Source organism: Vigna radiata, unplaced genomic scaffold, assembly GCF_000741045.1.
Source record: "Vigna radiata var. radiata cultivar VC1973A unplaced genomic scaffold, Vradiata_ver6 scaffold_184, whole genome shotgun sequence".
NCBI lineage: Eukaryota > Viridiplantae > Streptophyta > Magnoliopsida > Fabales > Fabaceae > Vigna > Vigna radiata.
In genome coordinates, this window is record NW_014541999.1 from 451,608 (window position 1) to 478,159 (window position 26,552).

General features: G+C 33.0%; 3 protein-coding genes across 3 annotated transcripts; 2 read left to right on the plus strand and 1 right to left on the minus strand.

Moving 5' to 3' along the window:
• Positions 1-901: 901 nt before the first annotated feature.
• Positions 902-3,236, plus strand: LOC106778838. Its single transcript, XM_014666833.2, has 2 exons — positions 902-1,872; positions 2,743-3,236. The coding sequence occupies exons 1-2, from the start codon at positions 1,142-1,144 to the stop codon at positions 2,807-2,809; spliced, it is 798 nt and encodes a 265-aa protein (XP_014522319.1). The 5' UTR covers positions 902-1,141; the 3' UTR covers positions 2,810-3,236.
• An 8,258-nt stretch (positions 3,237-11,494) lies between these two features.
• Positions 11,495-19,369, plus strand: LOC106778852 (TOM1-like protein 4). Its single transcript, XM_014666848.2, has 10 exons — positions 11,495-11,656; positions 12,170-12,324; positions 13,811-13,889; positions 14,124-14,222; positions 14,325-14,438; positions 14,890-15,035; positions 15,728-15,809; positions 17,948-18,033; positions 18,118-18,309; positions 18,534-19,369. Exons 2-10 carry the CDS (start codon positions 12,215-12,217, stop codon positions 19,153-19,155), a joined length of 1,530 nt encoding a protein of 509 aa, XP_014522334.1. The 5' UTR covers positions 11,495-11,656; positions 12,170-12,214; the 3' UTR covers positions 19,156-19,369.
• A 2,510-nt stretch (positions 19,370-21,879) lies between these two features.
• On the minus strand, positions 21,880-25,229 carry LOC106778818 (protein STAY-GREEN LIKE, chloroplastic). The gene is made up of 5 exons (XM_014666815.2): positions 24,882-25,229; positions 23,264-23,440; positions 22,981-23,139; positions 22,344-22,490; positions 21,880-22,242 (listed from the first exon to the last, which is right to left on the minus strand). Exons 1-5 carry the CDS (start codon positions 25,020-25,022, stop codon positions 22,138-22,140), a joined length of 729 nt encoding a protein of 242 aa, XP_014522301.1. The 5' UTR covers positions 25,023-25,229; the 3' UTR covers positions 21,880-22,137.
• Between the last annotated feature and the right edge of the window lie 1,323 nt (positions 25,230-26,552).

Sequence of the window (26,552 nt, forward strand, 5' to 3'; positions counted from 1 at the left end):
TTGTGCGTGGTTTAAAGAGGAAATGTTGATAAGTGAGAGAGAATTGTGAGGTTGATTTGAAACGAGGGATGTTTAGGAATACGTGGTAGATCCATTTGGTTAATCTTAACGTTGAATTCTGGTATATAGTTAGGTAAGCCCTCACCCAATGGGACACAACGTTACATTTATTTTAACTTTTTTCAAAAATAATTTCAAGAGTGTTTATTAATTTGTTTAAGAGATTGTACAAAAAGTAGTAATGGATATATTTTATTATATATTAGCGAATAATATTAAGTCAACAGGTAAAAAAAGGAAAAATAATTTGACATGATTAAGATTTTTTAAAAAAAAGGCTAACATATTGTTTGTGTTGTTGAGGTTGTTATAAAGTAGGTTAAAACTATTTAGACGTCCCTTTTGGTCTCTTTTTTTAAACCTTTCCAATTGAGTCCTTATAAGTGCTAATTTTAAACAAATTAGCCTCTGCCGTTAAAAATCGTGTTAAAATTGTGCAGAGGTGGGTAGATGAGTAGTTAAAATTCTCCTTTTATGTTAAAATTGTGCACAGGTATTAAAATTGTGCTTCAAATTTTTCTCATTCTCCTCTACACAATTTTAACACCTCTGTATAATTTAACATTTTAAAAGAAGAATTTTAACCACGTCATCTACTCATTTATGTATAATTTTAACACCATTAACCATTCTTAATGGCAGGAGCTAATTTGTTTCAAATTAACACTTATAAGGATTCAATTGGAAAGGTTTAAAAAAAGAGACTAAATTGGGAATAGCTTATAAAAATAATGAGGCCTAGATGGTTTTAACATAGTATGGTTGAATGTATTATGCAGAGGCAGCTACAATTGAAAGACGTAGATATTAGAGAAATGTGAAAGGAGGTGGCAGGAATTGCAATAGATGATCCTCAACGATCTAGAATCCCTTGACTTTTTAGACCCCTCTTTAAGTCTCTCTCTTTATGTGTCATTTTAAATCTTCCTTACCACGAAATTAATAACATCAGCCAAACTCTGACGTCCCTCAACACATCATCACGCTCTTCTCTTCTCAACACGGACACATATATTCGTTCTTTCATTCATTCCTCTGTTTACTCTAAAACAGAACACAAACAGAACAGAGAACCAACGCCATGCTTGATCCCAGGACACACCACCCCACCGATTCTTTTCATCTGTACGACGGAACCCGACACAGACCTCACACCACATGGGAACCCACCAACTCTCTTATGTGGCCTTCCAAACCGCCTTTGCAAGAACTAAACCAGGATGATTCCGGAATTTGTTCTCCTCCCATGTGGACCACCAGTCCCCCACACAGCAAAACCGACCACCGCAGCCTTTCACCCACGTCCAGGACCCAGGCCATAGTTAGAGGGCAGAGGGAACTCATGGAAATGGTCAAGAACATGCCCGAGTCCAACTACGAGCTCTCCTTGAAGGACCTCGTGGAGCACCACAGGCTAGAGACCGCAGTGGAGGACCGGAGGAATTTGACCGTCTACAAGAGGGATAAAAGCGGTGTCGGTAAAAGGGTTGATAATAAGATGACACAGGTGAAGAGAAACCGGAACATTGACCGTGGAGGTTTCTACCTCAAAATGGGGCTTCCTTTTTCTCTGGGATCTAAGGACAAGAACAAGAGCAATAAGAAAAAGAGTGAGTCCTCTGGGAATAGCAGTTCAAGAGTTACTCCTAAACCTGATGGATCAACAAAGGGTGGTGTTGATAAGGAGTGGTGGAAGAAGAGCCCTTCGGCGTATAAAGGGAGTGACAGTGGTGAATCCAGTATCAATAGTGGCAGTTCCAAAAGTTCCGGTAGCAGTAGTAGCAACAGCAGCAATAGTAGGAGTAACAGCAGGTATGTTCCATCTTCGTTCAAACCACATCATAACAGAAATGCATTTTTTCTCTTTATATCGAAATGAAATGGGGAATTATCGTGTGAATTTGTTGGGTGACTTGTTTCAGTGGTAATCAGTTAGCAAACCTTTGCAAAGTGAATGAATTCTGTCTAAGGACTAGACAAAATTCTTTGCGTGTGTTTGCCATGATTCATGCTGCCCTTTATGTAAATTGCACGACTATACTGAAAGCACATAGGAAATTGCAGTTTTTGGAGATCCAAAAGTAGCAGATTAAAACTATAGCTATAGTTTCTTAGTTGAAAGTTAAAGCTTGCAGTTTTGGTTCTTGTAACATCGAGATCAGAACATTCAGTTCTTTGTCCTTCAAATATAACTGTTTCTTAGGAAGCATATCTGCTTGAAAGCCGAAAAAATATCGTGGTGTCTCGCTTGTTGCATTCAACCCAATACGTCAATGACTTAAAAAGTCAAAGTAAAATTTCAACGCCCCAAAAAGGTGCAACGCGCATAGGTTGTCGGGTTGCATGAACTTCCCTTAAAACAGTAGCTGAAATACCAATCCGTGATTGTCACGGTTCAAGAGGCGACCGCACCTTTTTCAGTGCTTCTTTTAAGGACTTTAAGTGTTCAAGTTGTTATACAAAAGGAAGTAAAAGGAGCAACAACTAGTTGCAAATATTTTTGTCCAATGCTAATCTGATTAAGCACGGCATTGGTGTAAGACAACCTGGTATGGAGTGTAACCAATTATGTAACATTGTTTATGAATAGTAACAAGGGTAGTAAATATAAATCCTGAGTTACCAAATATTCATTTGTTTGTGTTTGAATGAGTTAGTAATAAATTTTTGGATGTGATGCAGGCGTGAGAAGGGTGGTAGGCTTTGCTGGTTTTTCATTAGCAGACGCAAAAGCCAAACACAGAAGTAGTAAGATAAGGCAGCTTGTGATGGAACACAGTGCTGTGTGATGTTGGTGTTGATGATCCTGGGAAACTTCCTCACAAGTTTTACCGCAAGTGATTTGATAACAGCTGGATGTAAATGTTTATGAATGATGAAGGTACACCACCTTGTAATCTCTGAAAGGTGCATTGTGGGGATGGAATCTGTATAAATGTCACTGTGCTTCGTGTAATTAAAGCTTTTCTGATTTCAAATATGATAAGGCAAATACAAGCATGCCAAGAGAAGATTTACTATGTTCCATTTTTTTTTTTGTTTATATCCTTGGATGAGTATGAAACTGCTTGGAAACATTTTATGATGGCTTGGATCCCACAATCGAAGTGGTCGTTACTTTAGTGTGATCCATAACTACGAATTAACATGTTCTATGCTGGTATTTGAAAAAAAAACAACGATGTTCTTTACTTTCTTTCTCTTTTATTTCTATTATTTATTTCTTTCTATTTCTATTATTTAATTTAGCGCCTCTATTTTTTTAAATTTGATCCTCTAATTTAAAAAGAAAGTATTGGCCTTTCTATTCAAAATGGAAAAAATAAATTGAATAATAACTACTAAAAAGGTTGAACGGCACTTTAAGAAATTCTCCATACTCAAACAATACAAAAAAAAAAAAATTGTAGTGGTTTAATAGAGAATTTTTTTTCAAGTTTAATTTTAATTCTCTCAATATCAATAGCATATATAGTTATAACAAATATTCTTATTTCCATACATACTACCATCATACTTCTATCATACTTGCAAACATAATCAATAATTACCTAAATCAATACTAGACATTCGAAAAGAACGAACAAAACTCGTATAAAAATTAACGCTTAGAGATAACAACCAACGCAAAACCTTTCGCATAAAGGTGGCATTCAACAACCGTTTTAGTGTTCAATACCATTCTTCTCGCAAAACGTCGGGTTTAGCAACATCCTATTGCCACCTAGGGTCCTGAAACTAATTTTTTTTTTCAGACTTACAGTGCAAAATGGTGCTCAACAGCTCCATCACTCGATGCTAAAGCATTTGCATATATGGTTGCTTAATGGTGAAAAAGAACACTTGGCGGTCTGGAACAATTTTCCTTCCATATTTGCACAACTAAGCTTGCGTCCAGCGCCACACTAGTACTCTTCAACGCCAAACCAACCAAAATTCAGCATACTCAAATTTGTGATTTAAGTAAATTTGCAATTGAAGTAAAATGAGACTTAATCAATTGCTCAAGTTAGTATTCTTTTTTCATAGAAATGGTTCAACATAGTTTGTATACATTAAAATCATACCAATTTGTACAATTACTCAACTCTTCAATTTTCTCAATCATACACAAGTCAAAACTGAATTCAATTAACAAATCATATCATTCAATTCAACACAAAGCATCAATAAAATTCAACAACATCCAATATAAATTAGAATTATTCAACTCACGCACATTAAAGCAACTAATTTTCCTTACTTGAAAGATGATCAAACAACTCTTAAACCCTCAAAACAAATGCACAAAAAACCCTATATAACCCATAAATAATAGAAACACAATTAGAATACACTTATAAGCAAAATCTCTTATAGAAAGCTGAAACCTTATATGAAAACTAGAATAGTCTACATGCATCGAAAAACACATAGAAGAAAAAAAACAAAAAACTAACTTATTCTCCATGTGAGAAACTAATAAGAAGAAAGTAAATAGTTCACTTCAAGAATCACTTTATCAATCTTCGATTTTTAAATAAATAAAAAATAGTTAAAAAGTTTAAAGAAAGAGTAAAAAGTTTTAAAAAAAAGGAAGTTTAAAAAAATTATGATATAAAATAATAAAACTTATTTATAAAATTTTATTTATATTTTCAATTTTTATTATTGAAATAATTAAGTCTCGTCATTATATACACTATATCAATTCTACAACATCATTTTCTGTATTCTTACAAAATAAATTAAAATTTTATTGAATGTTTATGAAGTAGAGAAAAAATATATCTATTTACTCAAATTCTTTTATTTTTCAATGAAAACAATCACACCAGAAACAATAATTTTTTTCTTATTTTAATAGTACAATTGAAAATTATAAAACATAATAAAAAAACATTATTGACATGGATTAAATTTATTTATTCATAAAAGACCCATAACAAGTGTGGAATATTAATGATCAACAAAAGCGATTTCACACTACTGTAATCGCATTCACACCTTTTTTTTCTTTTACATTTTCTTGTAAGTATTCTTTTTTTTTTTTCAGGAAATAAATGTTCAAGTCAAGTCCAGAACCAAGTGGATCTTATTGTGTAAAAGAAAACTAAGTGGGAAACTGTGATGTCAGAAAAGCAAGTGGATCTTATTCTCAATAGCAGAAATATCACATATATCTTTTAAAAAATTCTATAGATCTTCTTTGCCTCATGTTATAAATTTCAAAACATGCATATAAAGTAGTACAACAAAGATTAATTAACGATTTTGTTTATGACGAGGAATAACAAGTCATGATCACCAAATATATAGTTATATTCAATATATATATATATATATATATATATATATATATATATATATATATATATAATTTCAAGTGATAATGTAAATAGTAAGAAATTTTTAATAATGAAGTCTCAAAATAATAGAGGCGATTTTGTTCTTTCGTACTTGTAACTTTGTCTCTCCTTATTTGCATTTTACACCTTATATTTTAGAAAAGTATAATTTTGGTTTGGTTTTTAATTTTGTATATGTTTCCTATTTCTTTTATTTTGTTATAGGTAAAATTTAAAGTCATTGACAATAAACCATTTGTAAAAACTTAAATTACTTTACTAAAATATACTATTTGACAATTATAGTAAAAAAATAATGTTTTGATGTGGGATGTTTCCACCTACACCTCCAACATTTCAACATATCATTCTGCACTTCTAAAAATTCTACTTTGGACTTTCTAATATCTTATTCTGCACCATTTTCATTTTTTTTTCTTTTTTATTAAAAGCACTGCACCAACTTAATAATAATTTAATTTAATTGAAAATTAAAATATTATTTAATAATATTAAAATATGATTTATATTATAATAATAATTATATTAAAAAATTAAAATTAAAATAATAATAGTAATAATAAATAAAATAATAATAATAATAATTAATTTGATTTAATATATTCAAAATATACTAAATTATATTAAAATGTTAAATTAAATTAAATATTTATTAGATTTAAATAATGAAAATTTTAAAAAACAATTAAATAATTTGAATTTTAAATTAAATTAGACTATTATTAAGGTGGTGCAGAGTACTATTAGGTCGTGTTTACTTCCAGGTGATTTCCTGTTCACGAACGCTAGCGAGCGATTGATTAAAAAAAAAGTGTGTTCACTTGTGATGCATTACGAGCGAGGAATTGAAGGTATCAGCGGGATTTCTGTACTGTAGCGTCACTCGCATATTTGCAAAGATCTAGAGGGATGAAGGATGTATTCTCTAAAATGCCCCTTTTCATTTGAAATAATTCTCACATGCCATTAACCATAAAATATAAGAACCCACCTCCTTGCACTGCAAACTTTCACCGTGCATTCACGAGTGAGAGCTACGACCACTAAAGAACAGTGGATAACAGTGAAGATTCCTAAGCTTCTTCTGCTTGATTCAGCCATGGTCACGTTTCACACACAGAAAAGATTCCTTCCTGCACCATTGACAATAGTACTACACTGAGACATATACAGAAGCTTTTTGACCGAAGATGTATTAATATGGTGCATTTGGTTGTTGCGTTGGTTCATCGAGAAGAAGAAGAACATTTTCTTATGTGCATGTGTTGAGTGCGGAAGAGAAGAAGGAAGAGAAAGGTGGCTGGAATAGGTGTGAAGAAGAGAGAGGTCAGGTAAGGTGATTTCAAGCGTATTGGGTGACGAAGACGAAGGGTGGTCTGTTTTGAAGGGAAGGAAATGGCTGGCATGTGGCTGAAGACAAAGAAGGAAGCTCGGGTGCCGTATTCGGTTACACAAAGTTCATGTATCCGGTTACACAAAAGTACGTATCAGGTTACTTCTACTTCTTGTGTGAAACTAGGTGTTGTATCCGGTTCGCAGAAGCACGTATCCGGTTATTTCTTCTTCTTGTGTGAAACTGGGTGCTGTATCCGCTTAACTGCGAGTTGTATCCGGTTACTTCTTCTTCTTCTTCGCATGAGCTGCATGAGCTACTTCACGTCTCCTTCGACCCTCGCATGAAGCATGTGCTACATGAGCTGCTTCACGTGATGGACGTTGTTGTTTGCAGCTCCTACTTGAAGAATCCTGCGCTGCTACCACCGTGGTTGGAGCTGTTGTTGCCCGTGGGTGTGCGTTAAGATGTTGCAGCATGAAGGCCATTCCTTTTTCTTTCCTCCTAAGTTGGACGTGTTATGCTTTTTCCTACTAGGTTGAATATCTGCAGCTGAACTTGCATGAAAGTGACGAAGGTGGACGATGGTAGAGGGGGAGGATGGAGACTGGGTGGGATGCAGAGTGTGTCGATGGTGACGAAGACGATGTACCACCATGCAACAGTTTAACCTAACCTTGTGTTTTGTTTGTGTTGTAGGTAAAGGAGTTGTGAAGGAGTTTGTGTTTTGTTTGATTTGCTAGAAAAGATTTTATTAGAAAAAATAATAATTTTATTTATTTTAACAATTTTATTTATTAACATTTAATAACATTAAATTATTTTTAATAATTTACGTCTATGTAATTAAATGATAATAAAATAAAAAACAAAAAGCATGCTTATAATCATTAATAATATTAATGATAATAATTAATAATATTAATAATCATAACTAATAATAATAACTAATAATAATAATAATAATAATAATTAATAATAATAATAATAGTTAATAATATTAATAATAATAATTAATAATAATGATAATAGTTAATAATAGTAATAATAATAATTAATAATAATCATAATAATGATTTTTTCTCTTTATAATAATAATTTTAATAATAATAATAATATTAATAATAATAGTTATTACTATTATTATTATTATTTCAATTTACTAAATTACCATTTTTTTTATATTTTAAAAATTAATTTTTATTTTTTTCTTCTTATAAACATTTTTACAATTAAACATAATATTAACAATTATCATTTTATATTACTTTAATACCTAGGAGCATTTTAGTAATCTTCAATTTCTACCAATTAAATAAATTTTTTAAAACTGTCACATCAATCAAATCCTACAGTAGTTCTCAGAAACTTCACCCCAAATCCACTCTCAATTACTTTCAAATCCACTCAAATAAACAAAAAAAAAATCACCATCAAATCTTCTCAAATCCATTCAATCACTTTCCCCAAATAAACACACCCTTAATAAAAAAGAGAAAAAAATGAAAAAAGTGCATAAGAAATATCAGAGAAGAAATATCAGAAGTCAAAAGTAAAATTTTTAGAAGTAGAAAATAAAATGTTGAAAGTGTAATAATGTAAAAGAAATAATAAAAAGGGACTCTGGAGAAGTCCATAAATTATTACAGCACATTGAGTTGGGCTATTAAAATGAGAGCGCAAACAACATATTGGGCACAGTGGGCCTTAAAATGTCCTTGTTCGCCAAATCAGCAGCTTCTTCCTGCACCTCCTTTTCTTTTTCCTGCACCCATATGGACTTGATAAATTGACCATTTTCCTCTCTCCTTCACTGTGCCAGCCCCTCTGCCCAGCGGCGGCTTTTCTCTTCCACGGCAGGGGCCCCTCTTTTAGCGGCGACAGCGTCACCACTTTGTCTTCATCTTCATTTCCATGAAAATATTTTTATATTTCAAATTGAATATTATAATACATTTTTAGATTTGAAAATATTTTTCAAAAAAATAAATGAGTGGAGATTTTTATTTTCATAAGGAATACTTTGGGAATTACAAATTTTATGGGATACAAGAAGAAAAAAGTGGGTGTATCAAGAAACACTTTTTTTTTTTCTGTACTTTTCATGGCTCCATTTGTCCATGAGTAATTGGCCTTTGATGTTGATTCAAGTCCATCATTACCACTCCCACTTTCACCTCATACATAATGGAGAATGTTTCATCCATATCCAAAATAATTACCATATCTCATTTATACCTACAATTTCAATAATGACAATCACTTAATTATGCACATAAGAGAATTATGGACTGCTTATACGTGACTAATCTCTTTCATATAGATCATGAAGAGAAGGTTTTCAAGATATTTCAACAATCAATTCATGTGGTTTCTACCATCATTTATGCTATTTTCTGTTTAATCTAAATTCTATATCTTTCTTTTTTCTTTTCACCTTTTTCAACTCCGTATATGTCACTGTTTGAAACGGAAGAATAGACGAAAAAGCAACACTCTTCTCAATACAACAGTTTAAAAACTTTTTTTTTTTAATTACCAAGTCATATATATACTACTCATTAAGCTGACACATACACTAATTATCTACCATCATAGGAAAACATTATTAGAAAAAAAAATAAACAAAAAAATATGGAGTCAAACCAAATCAAATATATAACATTAAAAAAATAGTTGAATGAATCTGTTCTTGGAGAAAGAACACATAAAACATAAAAAAGTAAACCTCCTTAACCGAAAGTCTTTTTGCAATAATTTCCATAAAAGTATGCTGATGGGATAATAACATACCAAATTATATTTCTCTTTGCAATGATAAAGAAAATCTTTCTTGTTAATTTTTGAGTCATAACTTCAGAATAATCTATTCTCCAAATAGAAATATCTTTTAAGAAAATTAACTCTTTCAAAATAGGAAGGAATTAAAAAACAAAGATTAACATTTGCTTACTAAAAAAAAAATCAATAATTACAAAAAGTAAAATAACTTAAGTTGTAGTTTACCTTTTAACAAATTAAGCTCATGTTTTTAATTAAACCCGATTAAAAATATACACGAAAATAAAAGAAAGGAAAACATGCTTTATTTGATAAAAAACCAAAAATCTAGATTATCAACCTGTTGTGTATACTTTTCTTTTTTGGTACATTTATTTATATTTTTTTATTTAATATTTTATAAAACAGTGATTTATTGATTACTAAATAGCATTATTGTATGATAGTTATTTCATATGGTTTACACTAGTTGTTTTATACAATAGTTGTTTATTAATTGTACCATATAGACCGGACAGAACATGATGGACGTCCAAATGGGGTCTCCACATATATATGGACCGGTCGAGACGGACGGTCTCATTAGCGGATAATGACCTTGAGAGGTTTTCACAAAAATCTGCATATATACTGTTCTCTTTGTTCCACTGCTGCTTCACTCGAAAACTAGACGCGACGGACGGTTTCACCAGCGGGCGACGATCTTCACTGTAAGGGTTTTCACAAAGATCTGCATTATTACCATAAGTCGGATTCGTCCCGAAAACCAACCATTCGGAACGGACGGAGCGGCAGTTGAAACAGAAGATATTAAAACTAGATTATGAAAAAAACACAATTAATAAGAATGAGCCTAGGATTGGGCCGTAATTAAGAATTAACTAATCATAGGCCCACAACAGATATTATAAATACTAGTCAACAGGTGAAGGCTTTACTTTAGTTCAAAGTTCACAATATTGACGGGAAGAGAGTTCGGAGCAACCATTGGACAGGAATCCAACCGGAACATTAATTACTATCAAGAAATACTTCTACATAACCTACAAAATTATATCTTACTTCTACATATTTATACTTTTGCCTTTTTTCTTTCAATACGTACAAGTGATATACTTCACGGATAAGAAAAAATGGGACTGATTGTCATTTTATCAACAAGATGACTTGTTGCTTAAAAAATCAAATAGAAAAACAGAACATTTGATCTGAAGCATGAGTTGATTCGTTGAAATGTTTTCCAGAAGAATAATATACAGTATTATTAATAATATACAATCTATATTTATATTACAAGCTGTGCATGCTTAATATAAGTTGTTCACCGTGTAAACAAAATTTGTTAAATAAAGGATATATAATATAAGAAAATGATATTTTCGTAAAAAAGAAAATTTATTATATTAAAATTGAATTTGTATTTGAGGTTTTTATATTAAAGAAGTAATAGTATATGTTTTTATATTGATTTAGTAGAAGACGTTAAAATGAAAGATTTGACTAGAATGTTGAATGGGAGGATCGAGAAGAGGGGTTGTTTGTGTTTTGATTTGTAGGATGATAAAATGAGAAGTACAAATCCCGTTGACCCTTCCAAATTCCAACGTCAGCCCGTGATTCCCAATCCAATCCAAACGGAGACAAAGAGAGAAAACATAGAAAACGCGCTTACGACTTGGAACCGTTTCTTCCCTTCTCCATCAAAGTCATACTAGGAAACCTCACCAAATACAAGTATTAAACATTAGCTTCACTACATACTTTTCTTAATCTTCCCAATTTGTCTGTTCACACGTCCTTGTACTAATCAAAATAAGTATCATCAATTATGGCACATTTGGTTAATATTCGGAGTGCAAATGTCAAAAAATATTAATAAGATTAATTTCAACAAAAAGACTTATAAAAACAAGTTTTGAAGATGGCATGTGGACATTGAAAATAAGGATTAATAAATTGATAGACGGAATAATAAAGAAAGAGAGCGGACGGTGACATACAAAAAGCGTGGGTTGGGTGTGGGTGTTGGTGTTGGTGTTGGTGTTGTTCCTCTCACAATCCCAAATTCACTTCTATCTATCATCACTTCATTCTTCATTTCAGATTCTCATTCTCAATTCTTCTTCTTACATAGGTATCGTTTCTTCTCGGTCTTTATTATTCACTTCGATTTCTCTTTCTCTTTCTCGTCAACTCTTTTTAGCTTCCTTCCATATCTGCTGCATAATCCTTTATCTCTTTCTTCTTATTTCTCTTCCTTCATCTGCTCCTTCTTACTCACTTCTTTGATTTGGAATCAATGATTATGATCTGATTTTTTCTTCGTCTCAACTTTCCAATCTATCCAGCGATTCGGCTTTTTACTTTCCCATAGGGTTTCTTTGCCATATCTGGATTTCGATCATCTACTGGATTGAGTTTCTCTGCAGTCAATTTCGATGCTGACTTCGTTGCATTTTTTCCCTCTATTTAATTTTGAGCATGTTGTTGTTTTACCACCTTGACTGAATGAATTTGGGTTTTATTTTTATTTTATTTTTTGTTTTCTAATTTTAGATGCTGATCAAGTAACTGTTGATTTTTTGTACGATGCACTCTACATTTCTGCAAGGGCTTTATTATTGATATTGTTCCGTTGGGTTTGCAGAAAAGTTGAAAGCAGAGGGGCTTGACTCGCTGGAGATAGAGAGAGATGGCTAACAACGCTGCTGCCTGTGCTGAGAGAGCAACTAGTGACATGCTCATTGGCCCGGACTGGGCTATCAACATAGAGTTGTGTGATATCATTAATATGGACCCGGGGTATTGCTCTTTTCAGTGATGCTTTGTTTAGCGTACTCACTGATCACTGCTTAAATCTCTACCTGTGCTTTGCTTGCAGAGTCAGTGTATTTGCCGTATGAATACTGTCATACATGATAAGAGTTTTATTTTTCCACTCAAACTTGAACGGTTTCTTAGGGTCTCATTGGACAGACTTTTGAACGACATTTCTAAGAAAATAGTAAGAACAAAAAAATGAAATTAGTTTATGCCTCAGCTAAAATTTGCTTATGCTCAAGTTAAAAGAATTTAGGGATGTTATATGAGAGAAAATTTACAAATTAACGTGCACATGAAATGATTTTATCTTTATAGTGAAAATAATTTTAATTTTTCTTCATATTTTGTTTTCCTGAAAGTCCTTCCTAGGAAACTCGTCCATACACACCCTTTGTTGGTTTATATTTACGATAACTGCCTGTAATCTGGTTCGTTAAGTTCATTAGTAATCTTGCTTCAAAAGATGTTAATTTAATCTTTTTTGTTTTGGAAAGTAAAGACTGGTCTTGTACATCTCTTACAATTTTATATGTTGGTAAATGTGTGTGTGTGTGGGAGCGGGGGAGGGGGTTTAAGTTTTATCTTGCACTCTTCCTGTGCTAGAAAGAGTTCTTTGTTGTTTAGGTAGTTTGAACGAAAATTGTCTGGCCGATCATATTTGACAAAGTCACATTTATTGGACATCTGTACATGACTACATCATTTATTATCTTCTCAAGTTTTGAGTTGCCATGTTCCTGTCACGCGCTGATATATTTGTGAATAAAAGGGCAGTGTTAACTGCTGGTAGCCCTTTTCTTTCTCGTAAAGCAACTGCTGTGTTCAGGGTTTTCATTGAAAAGGGAGCAACGGAATTTCTATTAATGTATCACAAATATAACTGAACTGAAAAAAGTCCAGGTTTTGATTTTTGAAGGATTATTGAGTTGGAAACCATAGAAAGTTCTTACCACGTAAAAAGACCATCGTAGACTGTTTTAATTCTGAGATTCAGCTCACTGAGTTATGTTTTGATGCCTTAATCACTCTTTTCGTGCCTTTAATTTCAAATTCATGCCCCCTCTGTTTTTCGAAATGTTGCAATTCAGTCTTCTTTCATCGTTTTGCCATTATTAACGTGGCACTCTTGCTGACATAGTATTATGAAGAAACACGTTATTACAGTCAGCAAAAATGTGCCCTTGAATACAGATAAAAGAAAATGGACGAGGAATTCAGTTCTATCAATTTGAACATTGTGGGCATTATGTTTTTTCATTCAAATCCAGGGGAATAAAACCAAAAATTGATGAAAACAGGAGGACTATAAGTGAAATTAAACCACTTATAAATTTGATCCTGCATTTTAGTTTTGGATTTCAAGTATGTAATTGATTTGATTGATTGTTATTTTGATTTCTCATGGGTTTTCCTTATTAAAATTGCTTATGATTTTCTGTGTTATATAACTAATTAAATTTTACAGGCAAGCAAAGGATGCATTGAAGATACTCAAAAAGCGTTTGGGCAGTAAAAATCCAAAAATACAGCTTCTGGCACTTTTTGTGAGTATTTCTGTTGCTTTACTTTTGGATAATTGTGAATATTTCATTTACTTGGATATAATGTGTTAAATATGTATTTTGAGTTATTACGAGTTTTTTACACTTTTTAAAGTTACAATATGCAAAAGTCGTCATGATTACAAGTTTTTAATCTGCAGTCATAAAAAGAGATTAGGTGTACAATTCTTCAAAAAGCAATGATTACCTGACTTGGGTGCTTTGTATTTAATCTAGGTATTGGAGACCCTCAGTAAAAATTGTGGTGAAAGTGTATTTCAGCAGATAATCGAGCGGGATATCTTACATGAAATGGTTAAGATAGTGAAGAAGAAGGTATTTATGGGTTTGGACGCTATATTTCTTTTTAAATGTTTCGTGTGCAATTGTATTTTGGGAGTGGAATACTTTCTTATCCATTGTTTTCTTCTTTTACAGCCAGATTTAAATGTGAGGGAAAAGATACTGATTTTAATTGATACATGGCAAGAAGCTTTTGGGGGGCCAACTGGGGTTTATCCTCAATATCATGCAGCGTATAATGAATTGAAGGTGAGCTGTTCTTTACCTAGATATTACTTTTTGAAATTAATTTATGCTATACATTTGTACTGTGACAACTGTGAAATTCTTTTCTACTAGAGTCATGTTAGTTTCTTCTGCCTGTATTCAACATATTATTATAGTTGCTTTATTTATCCAGGGTCAAGTTAGACTTAGGTCATCTTTGTTTCTTGTTTTTCTATTAAGTTAATGAGTTATACTGTTACCTGAGCTGCACCTGCATCTAACTGTGAGCTTGCGTTATTCATATCCCACCTCAGAAATCCCACCCTCTCAAACATATATGCATATCTAATTAATAATATATTAGAAATTATTGTTCGATTGTAGTATATCACTGCGTTTGCTAATAATACGTCAAGCTCATTATTCTAAACTAATATATCATTAAGTTGTTGCTTTTTTGACTTAGAGCTAATGTAATATTTTTAATAATCAGTCTGCGGGAGTTGAGTTTCCACCTCGAGATGAGAATAGTGTACCATTCTTCACTCCTCCTCAAACTCAGCCAATTGTTCATGCTGCTGAAGAATTTGATGACGCTACTATTCAGGCTTCTCTCCAGTCAGATGCATCTGGCCTTAGGTGCTTTTTGAACTTTATCATGCTCATAATGTTCTAATACTTATTTTTGTTTTGTGGGTTGAAGTTAGTTAACAGTTTTATTATATATTCCACATTGTGCAAGGAAATTAACAGGGTATTCATCATAATAGTGGATCTTGTAAATTTTGGTTTCTTAAGTTCTTAATATATGCATTCTTGTCTGAGCTCTGCTTTCTATAAATGATGTGTACATAACTGTAGTTCACCATTGGTAAGAAAAATCTTCTCGAGTGACATGTTATGAGGTTATTTGAAAATGCTCATTGCTACCCCTATGCCAAAGATTCACACTGTTAGTAATGATGCTTTGTGGACAGTAGTTATGATGTCACAGACGGCTATATCATGGTCAAGTTTATTGATTTTATTTACCTTGTTTTTTCCCTTGCAGAATTTGTTCAATCACAACATTGTTGACTATCACATTGGCCTGATGCATTTAGTATTATCAATTCCCTTAGGTTATGCCGTTTGTGTTAATTTATTTGGGGAAAAATTGCTTACATATTTACAAGGGTATTTTGAAGCGCTTCTGAACTATTTTGTTGTCATTGTTCTGGGAATTTTTTGTACCTCTGTTTTCCTCGTAAGTAGTCATTCTTGTCTGAAACATGCGAAATAAATGTTGGTGTTTGCTTTATCCATCTCATACTTGATTTTCTTATAAGCAGTTTGACAGAGATTCAAAATGCTGAAGGACTAGCTGATGTGTTGATGGAAATGCTTAGTGCCTTGAATCCTAAAGACCATGAGGTGATATTATTATTATTATTATTATTATTATTATTATTATTATTATTATTGTTATTATTATTTCTTGTTCTTTTCTGCTGGCTTATTTCTGGAACCTTCGTTCAGTTTTCTTGTCTGTGGAAATATGTATTGGTTTGAGCTTTGAAATTGCTTTGCTTTGGTTTCCGTCTTTTCATATCCTGCTAGTTTTGTGGTACGATGAAATTCTGGATCTGGGTTTGGTAGCATTTAGAAAATTGAAATAATTTGGCTGTGACAGTTATTAGTAATATTTAGATTAAGTTAAGACTTTAAGAAGAATCCCTTTCCTCCCTACCCTGGCACAGCTGAAGGCCTGAAGTGTCTCATTTTTAGGTGAGACTCCTATATGTTTTTGTGTGACTCAAGGGTTTTTTCCCTTTCTTCCTTCATTCTATAACTTTGCTCACAGACAAATTTTCCTGTCTCAATATCAAGATCATTCATGACTTACGACACTTAGCAGGCCCAGATCAAGTTACTTATTTTGTATTGATTGTATAAAGAATAAGCATAATTTATCATCCAGAGGACTGAAAAAACTGTCAGGTCCATTATAGCTTTGAACACATCACCAAATGTTAGTCCCTTCCGCTTTTCCTGTTTTAAGTCATAATTTGTTAAGTCTTGCTTGCCCTGGTGTTGTGAAATCACATTGTTTTTAGCTGAGATTATAAAGTATCTGTTAAATCCTCTTTGACAAGTGTACCAAGTCTGCAAGTAGTCACGGTAAGATTGGATATCGTTTTTCTGAGAGACTCATGTAATATTAAGTAATTGTACCACTAATAACTAATCTAGGCTACATAATATTTCCATAATTTGATGTTATTTGCAAGAAAGTAAATGAATGCATAAAAAAGTAAACACTTTAGAAGTTAAACACGCTTAGACAATGTAAACGACAATAAATGATATGAAATGATATTGTTGGGGTTAGATTTCATCGACTTCATTCTCATGCATTTAATAACTCAACTCCTCATCATTATAATGCTAATGTCAACCCACAAATTTACTCAAACCCAAATCTCTTATTAGAATGAGCCTAGATTTTCTTATTGCTATAGGTGATCAAGCTACAACAAACATTAAGCAAAGAAACAAGAATACTAAGATTTAATGGAAACGACATTTATATATTTCAAATCATTGCAAAATACATAAGAGTTTAGTAGTTACATCGACCTCCAACAAAATAGGTTTAGTTCTCCATTGTCATGAAGAGTCCAAACTTACAAAAATAAAAGATTTAAGAAGATGGAGATACAAGAAGGAAGAAGGAATTGTTCCCACAAACCCTAGCATACCTCCAAGCTCTCCAAACAAGTGCTTTTGTGTCCAAGCCTCCAAAGATGGGTTTTCCTCGAGCAATTAGAAGAAATAGGAAAAAATTTGCCACATCAGCATAAGTGTAACCCAACGTGAGTCCTCCACCACTGGGCACTATTGCACACCTCAGAGAAGGGAGCTATCTGTCAAACTGGAGCCCAACACCCTCTGAATGGTGCCCAGCGCTATGTTGATTTTTTCTTTCTGACTTGGTGGTGCCCAGCGCTGCTGAATCTTGTGCTCACATTTTGTTTGTTCTTCATGATTCTTTGGGATGCAAATATGTCTGGCTTGGGACAAAAGCTTCCTGTTACTAAATTAACACAAAAGAATGGGGATTATTGGTATAATTAGATTATTGCAACCCAAAGTGTAATTATTTACAAAAGCAAGCTAAAATTGAAGACTAAGAAGGTTAAAAGCTAGAGAAGAGTAGATTTTGTTAATAAAAGATATCCAAAATAATGGTAAAAATTAATATTATCAGTAGCTAACCATGAAAAATTTGGGACATTATAGTCCATTACATGTCCGGTTCTGTGCAAACACGCCTTGCAAGTGCAGAACTAAGATATGATACAAATTTAATGCTGAGTTAACCATGAAATGTTTTGGGCGTGTCCAGAACATGACTGCATCTAGGAAGCATCGCTTGCATTTGCAGAACTAGTATGATTCAAACTTAATGCCTTGCTTGTTGTGGTATTAACTTTATAGTGCAGTGCAAAACTGCCATGGCAAGTTTTCATTATTCATTTGTTTCTTATTATTCTGGACAAATATGTCAGGGTGTGAAGGAGGAAGTGATTGTTGACCTTGTTGACCAGTGCCGTTCATACCAAAAGCGGGTCATGCTTCTTGTAAACAGTACTACGTAAGTATTTTTTGCTTTTAATTTCTAGGTCTCTTTTCTTTGTGCAATTATAAAGAGTGACTGTAATGGTTACTTCACTTTCAGGGATGAGCAGCTTTTAGGTCAGGGATTGGCACTGAATGACAGCCTTCAGCGTGTGCTCCGTAGACATGATGATATTGTGAAAGGAACTTCTGATTCAGGTGCTAGAGAAGCAGAAACTTCGGTCCTGCCACTTGTAAATGTAAACCACGAAGATGATGAAACAGAAGAGGATTTCGCTCAACTAGCTCATAGGTGAACCCCAGAAGTTCTTGTGTAGTTACTTCATCTTTCTTAGTGCGCACAATTGTGCTGGGGGAGTCATAGGATAGGCTTGAACTATTTTTATTAGATGATTGATATGATACCCTTGTAGTTGATATGTCTTCCCCTGTAACCATGACAATAGATCGCCTATCCCCCTTGTCTTTTTCTCTTTCTTTTTCAGTTTCATTAACATTTGAATACCATGATTTCAGGTCATCACGTGATGCTCATGCACAGAATAGGAAACCAATCTATGACAAGGCAGAACCAGGGAGGATAAACCCAGTTCTTCCCCCACCACCAGCATCAAAGAAGCCTGTCTACTCTGGCACTGGTGTGGTTGACTATCTCAGTGGTGATACATACAAGACAGAAGGATCTCTAAACTCAGAACCCGCTTCATTTGCAGCTCCCGTTCACTCTAGCCCTAATCCAACAACGTCGTCAGTGTCTGCTTCTCGTCCCCATACCGTGAGTAACTCATCACCAGTTTTTAGCAGCCAGCCTGTGTATGATGAACAGCCATCTTCTGTGGACAAATCTTCTGAGAGGCTGCCTCCAGCTCCGTGGGACACTCAATCTACTGGCATCATTCCACCCCCACCTTCAAAGTATAATCAGAGACAACAATTTTTTGAGCAACAAGGTGCATCCCATTCAAGTAGTGGATCCAATTCCTCTTATGACAGCTTGGTGGGACAAACTCAAAATCTCTCGATGAATTCATCCACCCCAACCAAAGAACAGAAGCCAGAAGATGCCCTTTTCAAAGATCTTGTTGATTTTGCAAAATCCAAAACCTCATCATCTTCCAAACCCAATAGGTCATATTGATATATTGTGTTTGTTTGCTTATGCTGGTATAGTTTATGAATGTTGTTTTCACATTTTGCTTCAGATCACTGAGACGACCGGTTTGTGGTTGTTTAGGACCCTTCGGATATGAATTGATCATGCGTGTATTTACATATATTGCGTATATTCATGTATATTGTTCATATTGAATTTGTTGGCTTATGTTTTTAATAATATCAGATTCTTTTAAGCATCAGAGTCTCTTCAAATACGCTGGTTTGAAAAAGGGAGTGGGTGGGTATTGCATGGGCAATTTTAAGCTCTTGCATAGATTCCGGGCCCAACTGCTCAGATCCTGCTTGATGATCGACAATTAGAAGAAATGCACAAGCCCAGAAGCTCGTAGGCTAACAATATCATCGTACAGTCAACAGTTGGAGTCCGTGACCGTCAGAAACCTGGATTATGCTTTTATTTTGCTCAGAGAATTAAGAAAACTTGCATTGGAATTATAGCATTTTTCCTTACTCGGTGATCGGATCTGAAAAGCCACTAACTAGATCCAGCAAAGATTTCGATAAGGAGTAGGACCTAAGTGCAATCTATGACTAATATTCATGGAGGTGGCCAACTAATTTAAATATTTATTATGGATAAAATATTTTATTTGTATAATATCGTGCTTGGATTGGTGTGGAGCGACATACGAAATAGCTGTTATGCTTTAAAGGTGGATCGGATGAACGGAGAGTCATACCCAGACACCAACCACATGAAGTTAAAAGTTGGTGTCTTTACCTTCTCATGGCCCATCGCCATTTTTATAACAATATAACACTGTTGGGAGTTGGGACTGAACTGGAGGAACTTTCGTCCTAAACAATATGCTGTAAGTGGTTGTGCAACTAATTTGTCCGTTTTAGTGGATTTATGTGTGCAGAGATGTAGCCCCGACCAACATCGTTACAGCTAATAATATCTTGTCTCCAGTAATTTTGTATATGATAATGATACATGGAAAAACAATCCTTGTTTAATACTTCAATGAGGTAACATTTATTTAGAAACAAAATATTACATGTTTCATGAGAAAGAGGCGGCAGCTAATTAATACGTACTGTTTGTGGATACATGATAAAATACACACGTAGTGTTGAAGGTTTTTAAAACCCATGAAGAGAATGGCTTGCTATGTTGAGGCGACCAGGTAAGCGATAATGCGTTTCTTTATCTTTGCACAAATGAAGATGAATATTTTCCTCTTGATGCTTCCTCTAATAGGAGGGAATGAGTCTTCTCTGCTGCTCTTGCATGATGCTTGCCTACTTCCATGCCCTGATTCCATTCCCACTTTCTTTTCCACGAGAATGAGATAACCTGGTTTATCTTACCAGAGAATGTGAGACCGAGATAGTAAGTGACATGCTTTTATATGAACACAAGATGTGCTGTATAAACTATAAAGTTAGAATAGGAACCTTCGTGTTTCCTAACAATTTGCTTGTAATGGCTATAAACTTGTGATAATAGCAAGGTTCATGCAAGAGCAGCTATGTTCGTACAAACTTAATTTATCGCAGGTGAGGGTTTTATTAAAGCACATTTCACTCTTGGACATTGTTTATATCGTATACTTCATAAAAGTTAGAGTGAGTTAGGAATAATGTACGGTCATCTCCACTATAGAATTTCCCCCGGTGGTTGCTAATATATCAAATTCCCCCATAGTGTTTGGATTTACAATTTATTATACCATGTTTGTATTGTAGTTCGAAAACTTCTAAAATATGCTTTAATACATGATAATGCTAACATGCTATTATTTTGAAAGCACTTAGTTATAATTTATTTTGTGATATAAGTATTTGTATAAAGATTTTAAAAGAACATATTTGGAGATAATTCACTTTTCCTACTCTTGAATATAAGTAAACACAAATACAAGTTTCTTAGTCTGAAATATAAATTTTTTAATTGATTTCATTCTCAAGATACTCTTCAATTAAAATTCTATTTTTAATGATTTTTCTATTCTTGATATTAAGTTCCAATGTATGACATCAAAATAAATTTTATATATTCTTGTGTTAAAAATAACTTTATGAATAAAAGTAATAAAACTAAATTATTTTAAACAATATTTTTAATTAGCAATAGTTAGTTTATATTTGAGATTAAAAAGAGCGTAAGTTAACAATAAACTCTTTTCTGATTTTATTTCAATGACTTTTTGGATAACTTCATAAAATAACACTATTATTTCTATATTTAAAAGGATTCCTCAAATGAAAATAACCCTTATTCGTTTCAAAAAGTATTATGTAGTAATAGTATGGGTGACTAAAGACATAATTTATTATGTATTAAATATTATAAGATTTTACTTTCATCACTCCTGGTGGTCTGGGCGTCGAGCGTGATATATTTAGAGAAAAATGTTAGACTTGGTTTGACACCATGATTTGTTGAAGAAAATGAGTGAAAGAGAAAGTATACCAATTTCACTACTTTATTTCATGATAATTGAAGATTGAATTTTTAAAATCAGTGCATGATCCACATAAAATTGCAATGTAAGTTCTTTCAATTTTATTTTTTTATTTTCATCTTATTTCTCTCAAAACCAAACACTTTATATTTCTTCAATCTCTGCTAAACACAAATTTAATGTTGAGAATTATCTGTGTATCATTATTTAATTTTAAAATTTAGTGAGGAAGATAATCTTTGGCGCACTTGACAAACATCACAGACATATGTGAGTTGTGTTGGCAGATTGCAATGGTCACATAAATCAGAAAAGCAAATTAATTGCCTTGGTTGCACAAGAATTCTGCTTTTTGTGTAACTTTACATTCTTTTTTTCTTTGGTTTTGAGTCTTCCCAGAGATACATAGTCTGGTTTTGGGATTAGTTCATTCCTGCAATCTGAATTTTGCTCTGTCTAGCCCACCTGAAATATAGAGCTGTGGAAAGAATCGGGATAAAGACAAATAATCCAAGTTATGGATTTGACACAGTTCAAAGAAGAAAAGCAAAAAGAGCTTGAAAAATGGACTTTGGGCTCCGCCACTTTTCAGGATTATCTCTACTTATTGACCCTTTGAACTTGTCTGCTTGTTTTCCCTGAAGAAACAAGAGACATATTTAGAAAATCAATATCCTAAATGTAATGAATGTGTTTGCTGAAAGGACTAGAAAAAACTGAAAAATGTTTATTTGAATACCTCCATTGCATCCTTGAGAGGTCCCCAACATTCCATTCTGTTGTAATCTTGTGAGTTAGAATGGAAATATACTCTAACTATAGAATCCAGCAATTCGGGATGCTCACGGAAAAGTGCTGAATCTCCAAAATGAATTGCTTTCAGAACCTGCCATACTCAAGTCATTTTTCAGCATAGGCATGGTTATAGGTTTTTTTTTTTCTCTCTCTCTCTCTCTCAAAAATACATCTAAGAGAAATGAGAGTCTCATCCCTGAAAATAATAACAACAATAATACGAGAACATGACATAAAAAGAGGTGAAAGGTTATAAATATGATCTTCAGGAAACAAAACCTCCTCAAAATTCAATTGAAGGAACGAGTGAGCATATAGCAGATAGAACCATTTTTCCATATAAGTTTAAAGTGGAAGTTTAACCTGTCTGTCCCTTTTTTCCATATAATTTAATCGGAAGTATACTTTGTGAGATTTTACATGCATTTTTGATCAATGGCAAGCAACTGTTCACCCACACCCCCTCACACAAAACACTTGTATGCAGGTTTTTGAGAAGGTTGTCATGAATAATACCTATATCAGTTCTAGAATTCAGATTTTTAAGTTATGATGTGATCTTAAGTTAAATGAAAACTTACCAGAGGCATTTCCTTGGAGAATATGTGATATCTAAATTCAGCAGCCAGGTCCGAGAAGGAATTGGGACCACTGACAAAGCAATGAACATGTAGGCACATTTCATTTTGCACTTTCTTCCATTCAGCTACAACATCATCCTTCTCGTACCACCCTCTTAACTGCTCACAAGGAATGACATACATAAAATACCTATTAACTAGGAAAACTAATGTTCTAGTTCAAAACACAAAACAGGCACAGGTTTCCAAGCCAAGCATGAAATAATGAGAATAGGAACCAAACCTGTTCTAGGTGGATCACATTGGACACTGCTAATGTCAGATTAGCTGTAAAGTCGCAATGGGAAAGAATGTAGGTTCTGGGAAGAATACTTGCATATTCGTTTATCTGATCTTCCAATAGAACAACCTTCAGTTTGGAAGCTTCAAATTTTGCTGTTGGAACCAAGAGCCTGACAGCCTAAATAATAATAAAAAATCCCAATATCAGTGAAACTTATAACAAATCAAATAGTAATCTTTGGTATAGCTATATGAAAAGTTGTAAGCTTAAACTGAGTTCAACAAAGAGAAGGAAGGTATTTGGTGGTGTTTTCATTTCAGATTATAATCATTGATTACTTCGAGAAATCAACTGGATGGATCTCAAATTGCAAATAATTGTCTCATGAAGCATATTAGTTTTTGTATGAATCTAAAATCTTGTAAATTGGGATTACAGATTGAAGTTGTTTATCCATAATTCACTGATGACTGTAACAGAGCCACTAGTCACAGAATGCAATAGCAACTGACCAATATAAGTCAAAATCTTTGACAGCTACAATCTTATTATTTCAACAGATCAGGTAGTGAAATACAGGAAGCATAATTCCTTCTACACATTTCAAATATGAGTAATAAGAAATTCAAATAAATGAATCATTTCAGGAAATGAGGACTTTTTGTTGCATCTGGGCTAAGAAATTCAATTTCTTACTTTATCATTAATAAAAGAGAAAAACATAATGCTGGGTCTTGGGATTTGAGTTCAGGTCTGCAAACTACCTTTCAATAAAAATAATTGTCACTTTTGGAATATCAGTTTATTTCAAATTATTTGTTGTTTTAGAAAAGAAAAAACTTAGATGCATTAAATACAGTTTCTAAATACTTATGTCTAGTGTTGTTTTTCAATTGGAATAAGAGTTTCATATGAGTAATTTGTATGATAAAGGATTGCATTAAATATCAAAGTTTTCAGAGGAGGAAATGTAGTTCTCATTGAAGAGCAATACTAAAAGCACTCAGGGGACTTGCATCTAAGTTTTGCCATTTTAGAAAACCAAGAAGTGGAATGAAGGCACAATGAGGTGAGAAAGGGTAATGTAGCCAAATGAACCAAGAGTTCCCTAAATTGAGAGTATCTAATAATTAACCCTTGTGCATAATCTTAAGGTTACTGTTATATACTCATGATAGCTTCAATTCCTTTCACCTTTAGATGCTATTAGTTTCTTCCTAATCTGAACTACATTTTTCCATGACCATATTCTTGAAACAAGCAATCGATGGATGAATATACATGCTAAAGCCTGAATACCCGTGTACAAGACATTATAAACCTTTAAAATTTCCATGGCATATTCTGAGCTGAAATAGCACAAGAGACTAAAAGAAGAAACAATAAAAACACCCCTTTTGTCATTACATAAATGCAATAGCAGATAAATAAGACGTTAAACAAGCAAATTGATAACCTTAAAGGCATACAGAACTGGTGACATTAAAAATACAGTTTACACATAACGAAAAAACAAAAATTTCCCTAATGTTAGCCATTAAATTCAAAATGCAGGCAGATAACAATGAATGCAAGACAGTGGCAGGAGGCATGAAAGTAAAAAAAGAAAGAAGGGGACCTCAGAAACAAGGGTATTGTAGGATGGTGTGGCGTTGGTGATGGAGAAGGGGAAGGGTCTGCATCTTGTGGATGATGGCTTATGCATGATATGGTTGGTTGGTGAAAATAAAAAGGCATTGTAAGCAGAATGAGATGCCATTGAAGATGCATAACAGAGAGCTGCTCTTCATGTTTCAGAGGTTACCATTGTCTTCTTCTCAAGGCTTAAAGAAAAACAGCGATGGAGAAAGAAAGAGAGTAAAGTGATGTGGGAAAATTGGTGTTCATGGTTTGGTTCCTCATGTGGACTGTGATTCAGACCCCACACTCGAAAATCTCCATCACTCCATTCCTTCCACACGATTTTTTTTCATTTTTTTTAATAAATAATAGAAAATGGAAATTATATATACATATATTATAAAGACAATGCATGATTTGAGAATGGAATCGAACGTTGTGCCACGTCCTGAAAGAGCTCAAATTTTCGATAACGCATGTTGTGGATAATGTAGTGACGTGGCATTACGTGGTCAAGAGTTCTGTGTGAAGCGAATTGAGATCTGTTTGGGGCTCCTTATTTTTTACTACTGGGCTAGAGGCCTTTTAGAGCTGAAAAATACTAATGATAAAAAAAAATATAATGAAGTTTAGATTCTTTTTCTTTAAATATTCAAAATTAGTTTAATAAATAAAATATTTTTTATAAGATTTCTTCTTCTTGAAAAGTTTTGAATTTAAAGAAAGCTTGAAGATTGATTAAAATTATTTAAGAAATTACAAAGTGGTTTTCTTTTCGTACAAAGAAAATAAATTATAAAGAAAAATAAGATGCACTTAAATGCGAATCTGCTGTTAAAAAAATGAAATTTAAATTTACCATAGTAAAAGAATCGATCAAATTGGTTAGGAATATTTTTCTATATTAAGAATGGAATGTTAATATAACATTCAAATTTTCGGAACTAAGGTGGAGTAAATAATTAATTTAATCTTAAAAAATCATGGTGTTTGTTTATTTATAGGCATTGAATAGTTTCCTTTTTATGCAAATATTTTATTTCATACTTTGGAATCTACTAGTTACTATGAAACAAAGGAAAAAGAAATTTAAATGGATTAATACCGAGGATAATGATATTTGACATTTGAGAACAATTTTATCATCATTTAGGTATATTTTTTTATTGATCCAAATTACTCCACAATCAATAATAATAATAATAATAATAATAATAATAATAATAATAATAATTATGAGGATAATGATATTTAAACAAAATTGTTTTGACAACATTTGAACATTGATTACGTGTCAATCTGTGATTGGTCAAAAATTACTCCACAATCAATAATAATAATCATAAACATTATTATGGAGTAATTTTTTTACCAATCACAGATTGACACGTAATCAATGTTCAAATATTCTCAAAAAAATGTTGTCTAAATATCATTATTCTAATTATAAACACCAACATGAATCAATCATGACACGTAGATGATGTTAAAATGTTGTCAAAGTATTATTATCCTAATACCTAACACGAGTTTATAAAAAAAATTGGTTGTTGAATAATTCATTTTTACATATATTAGACTTAGGGACAAAAACAGAAAAACACCAAATGAAATATCTCTGATGTTAAAAGAAGTGAGACCACGTCACAAGAGAGAGAAAACATAAATG

Bases quoted from the DNA above. Each gene is read 5' to 3' on its own strand.
- LOC106778838 (XM_014666833.2), top strand. From the start codon at position 1,142: ATGCTTGATCCCAGGACACACCACCCCACCGATTCTTTTCATCTGTAC. The intron at 1,873-2,742 runs GTATGTTCCATC...GATGTGATGCAG, and splicing joins AATAGTAGGAGTAACAGCAG to GCGTGAGAAGGGTGGTAGGC.
- LOC106778852 (XM_014666848.2), top strand. From the start codon at position 12,215: ATGGCTAACAACGCTGCTGCCTGTGCTGAGAGAGCAACTAGTGACATG. The intron at 12,325-13,810 runs GTATTGCTCTTT...TAAATTTTACAG, and splicing joins ATCATTAATATGGACCCGGG to GCAAGCAAAGGATGCATTGA. The intron at 18,034-18,117 runs GTAAGTATTTTT...CTTCACTTTCAG, and splicing joins CTTCTTGTAAACAGTACTAC to GGATGAGCAGCTTTTAGGTC.
- LOC106778818 (XM_014666815.2), bottom strand. From the start codon at position 25,022: ATGGCATCTCATTCTGCTTACAATGCCTTTTTATTTTCACCAACCAAC. The intron at 23,441-24,881 runs GTCCCCTTCTTT...ATTATTATTTAG, and splicing joins ACAATACCCTTGTTTCTGAG to GCTGTCAGGCTCTTGGTTCC. The intron at 23,140-23,263 runs GTTTGGTTCCTA...CCTTGTGAGCAG, and splicing joins ATGTGATCCACCTAGAACAG to TTAAGAGGGTGGTACGAGAA.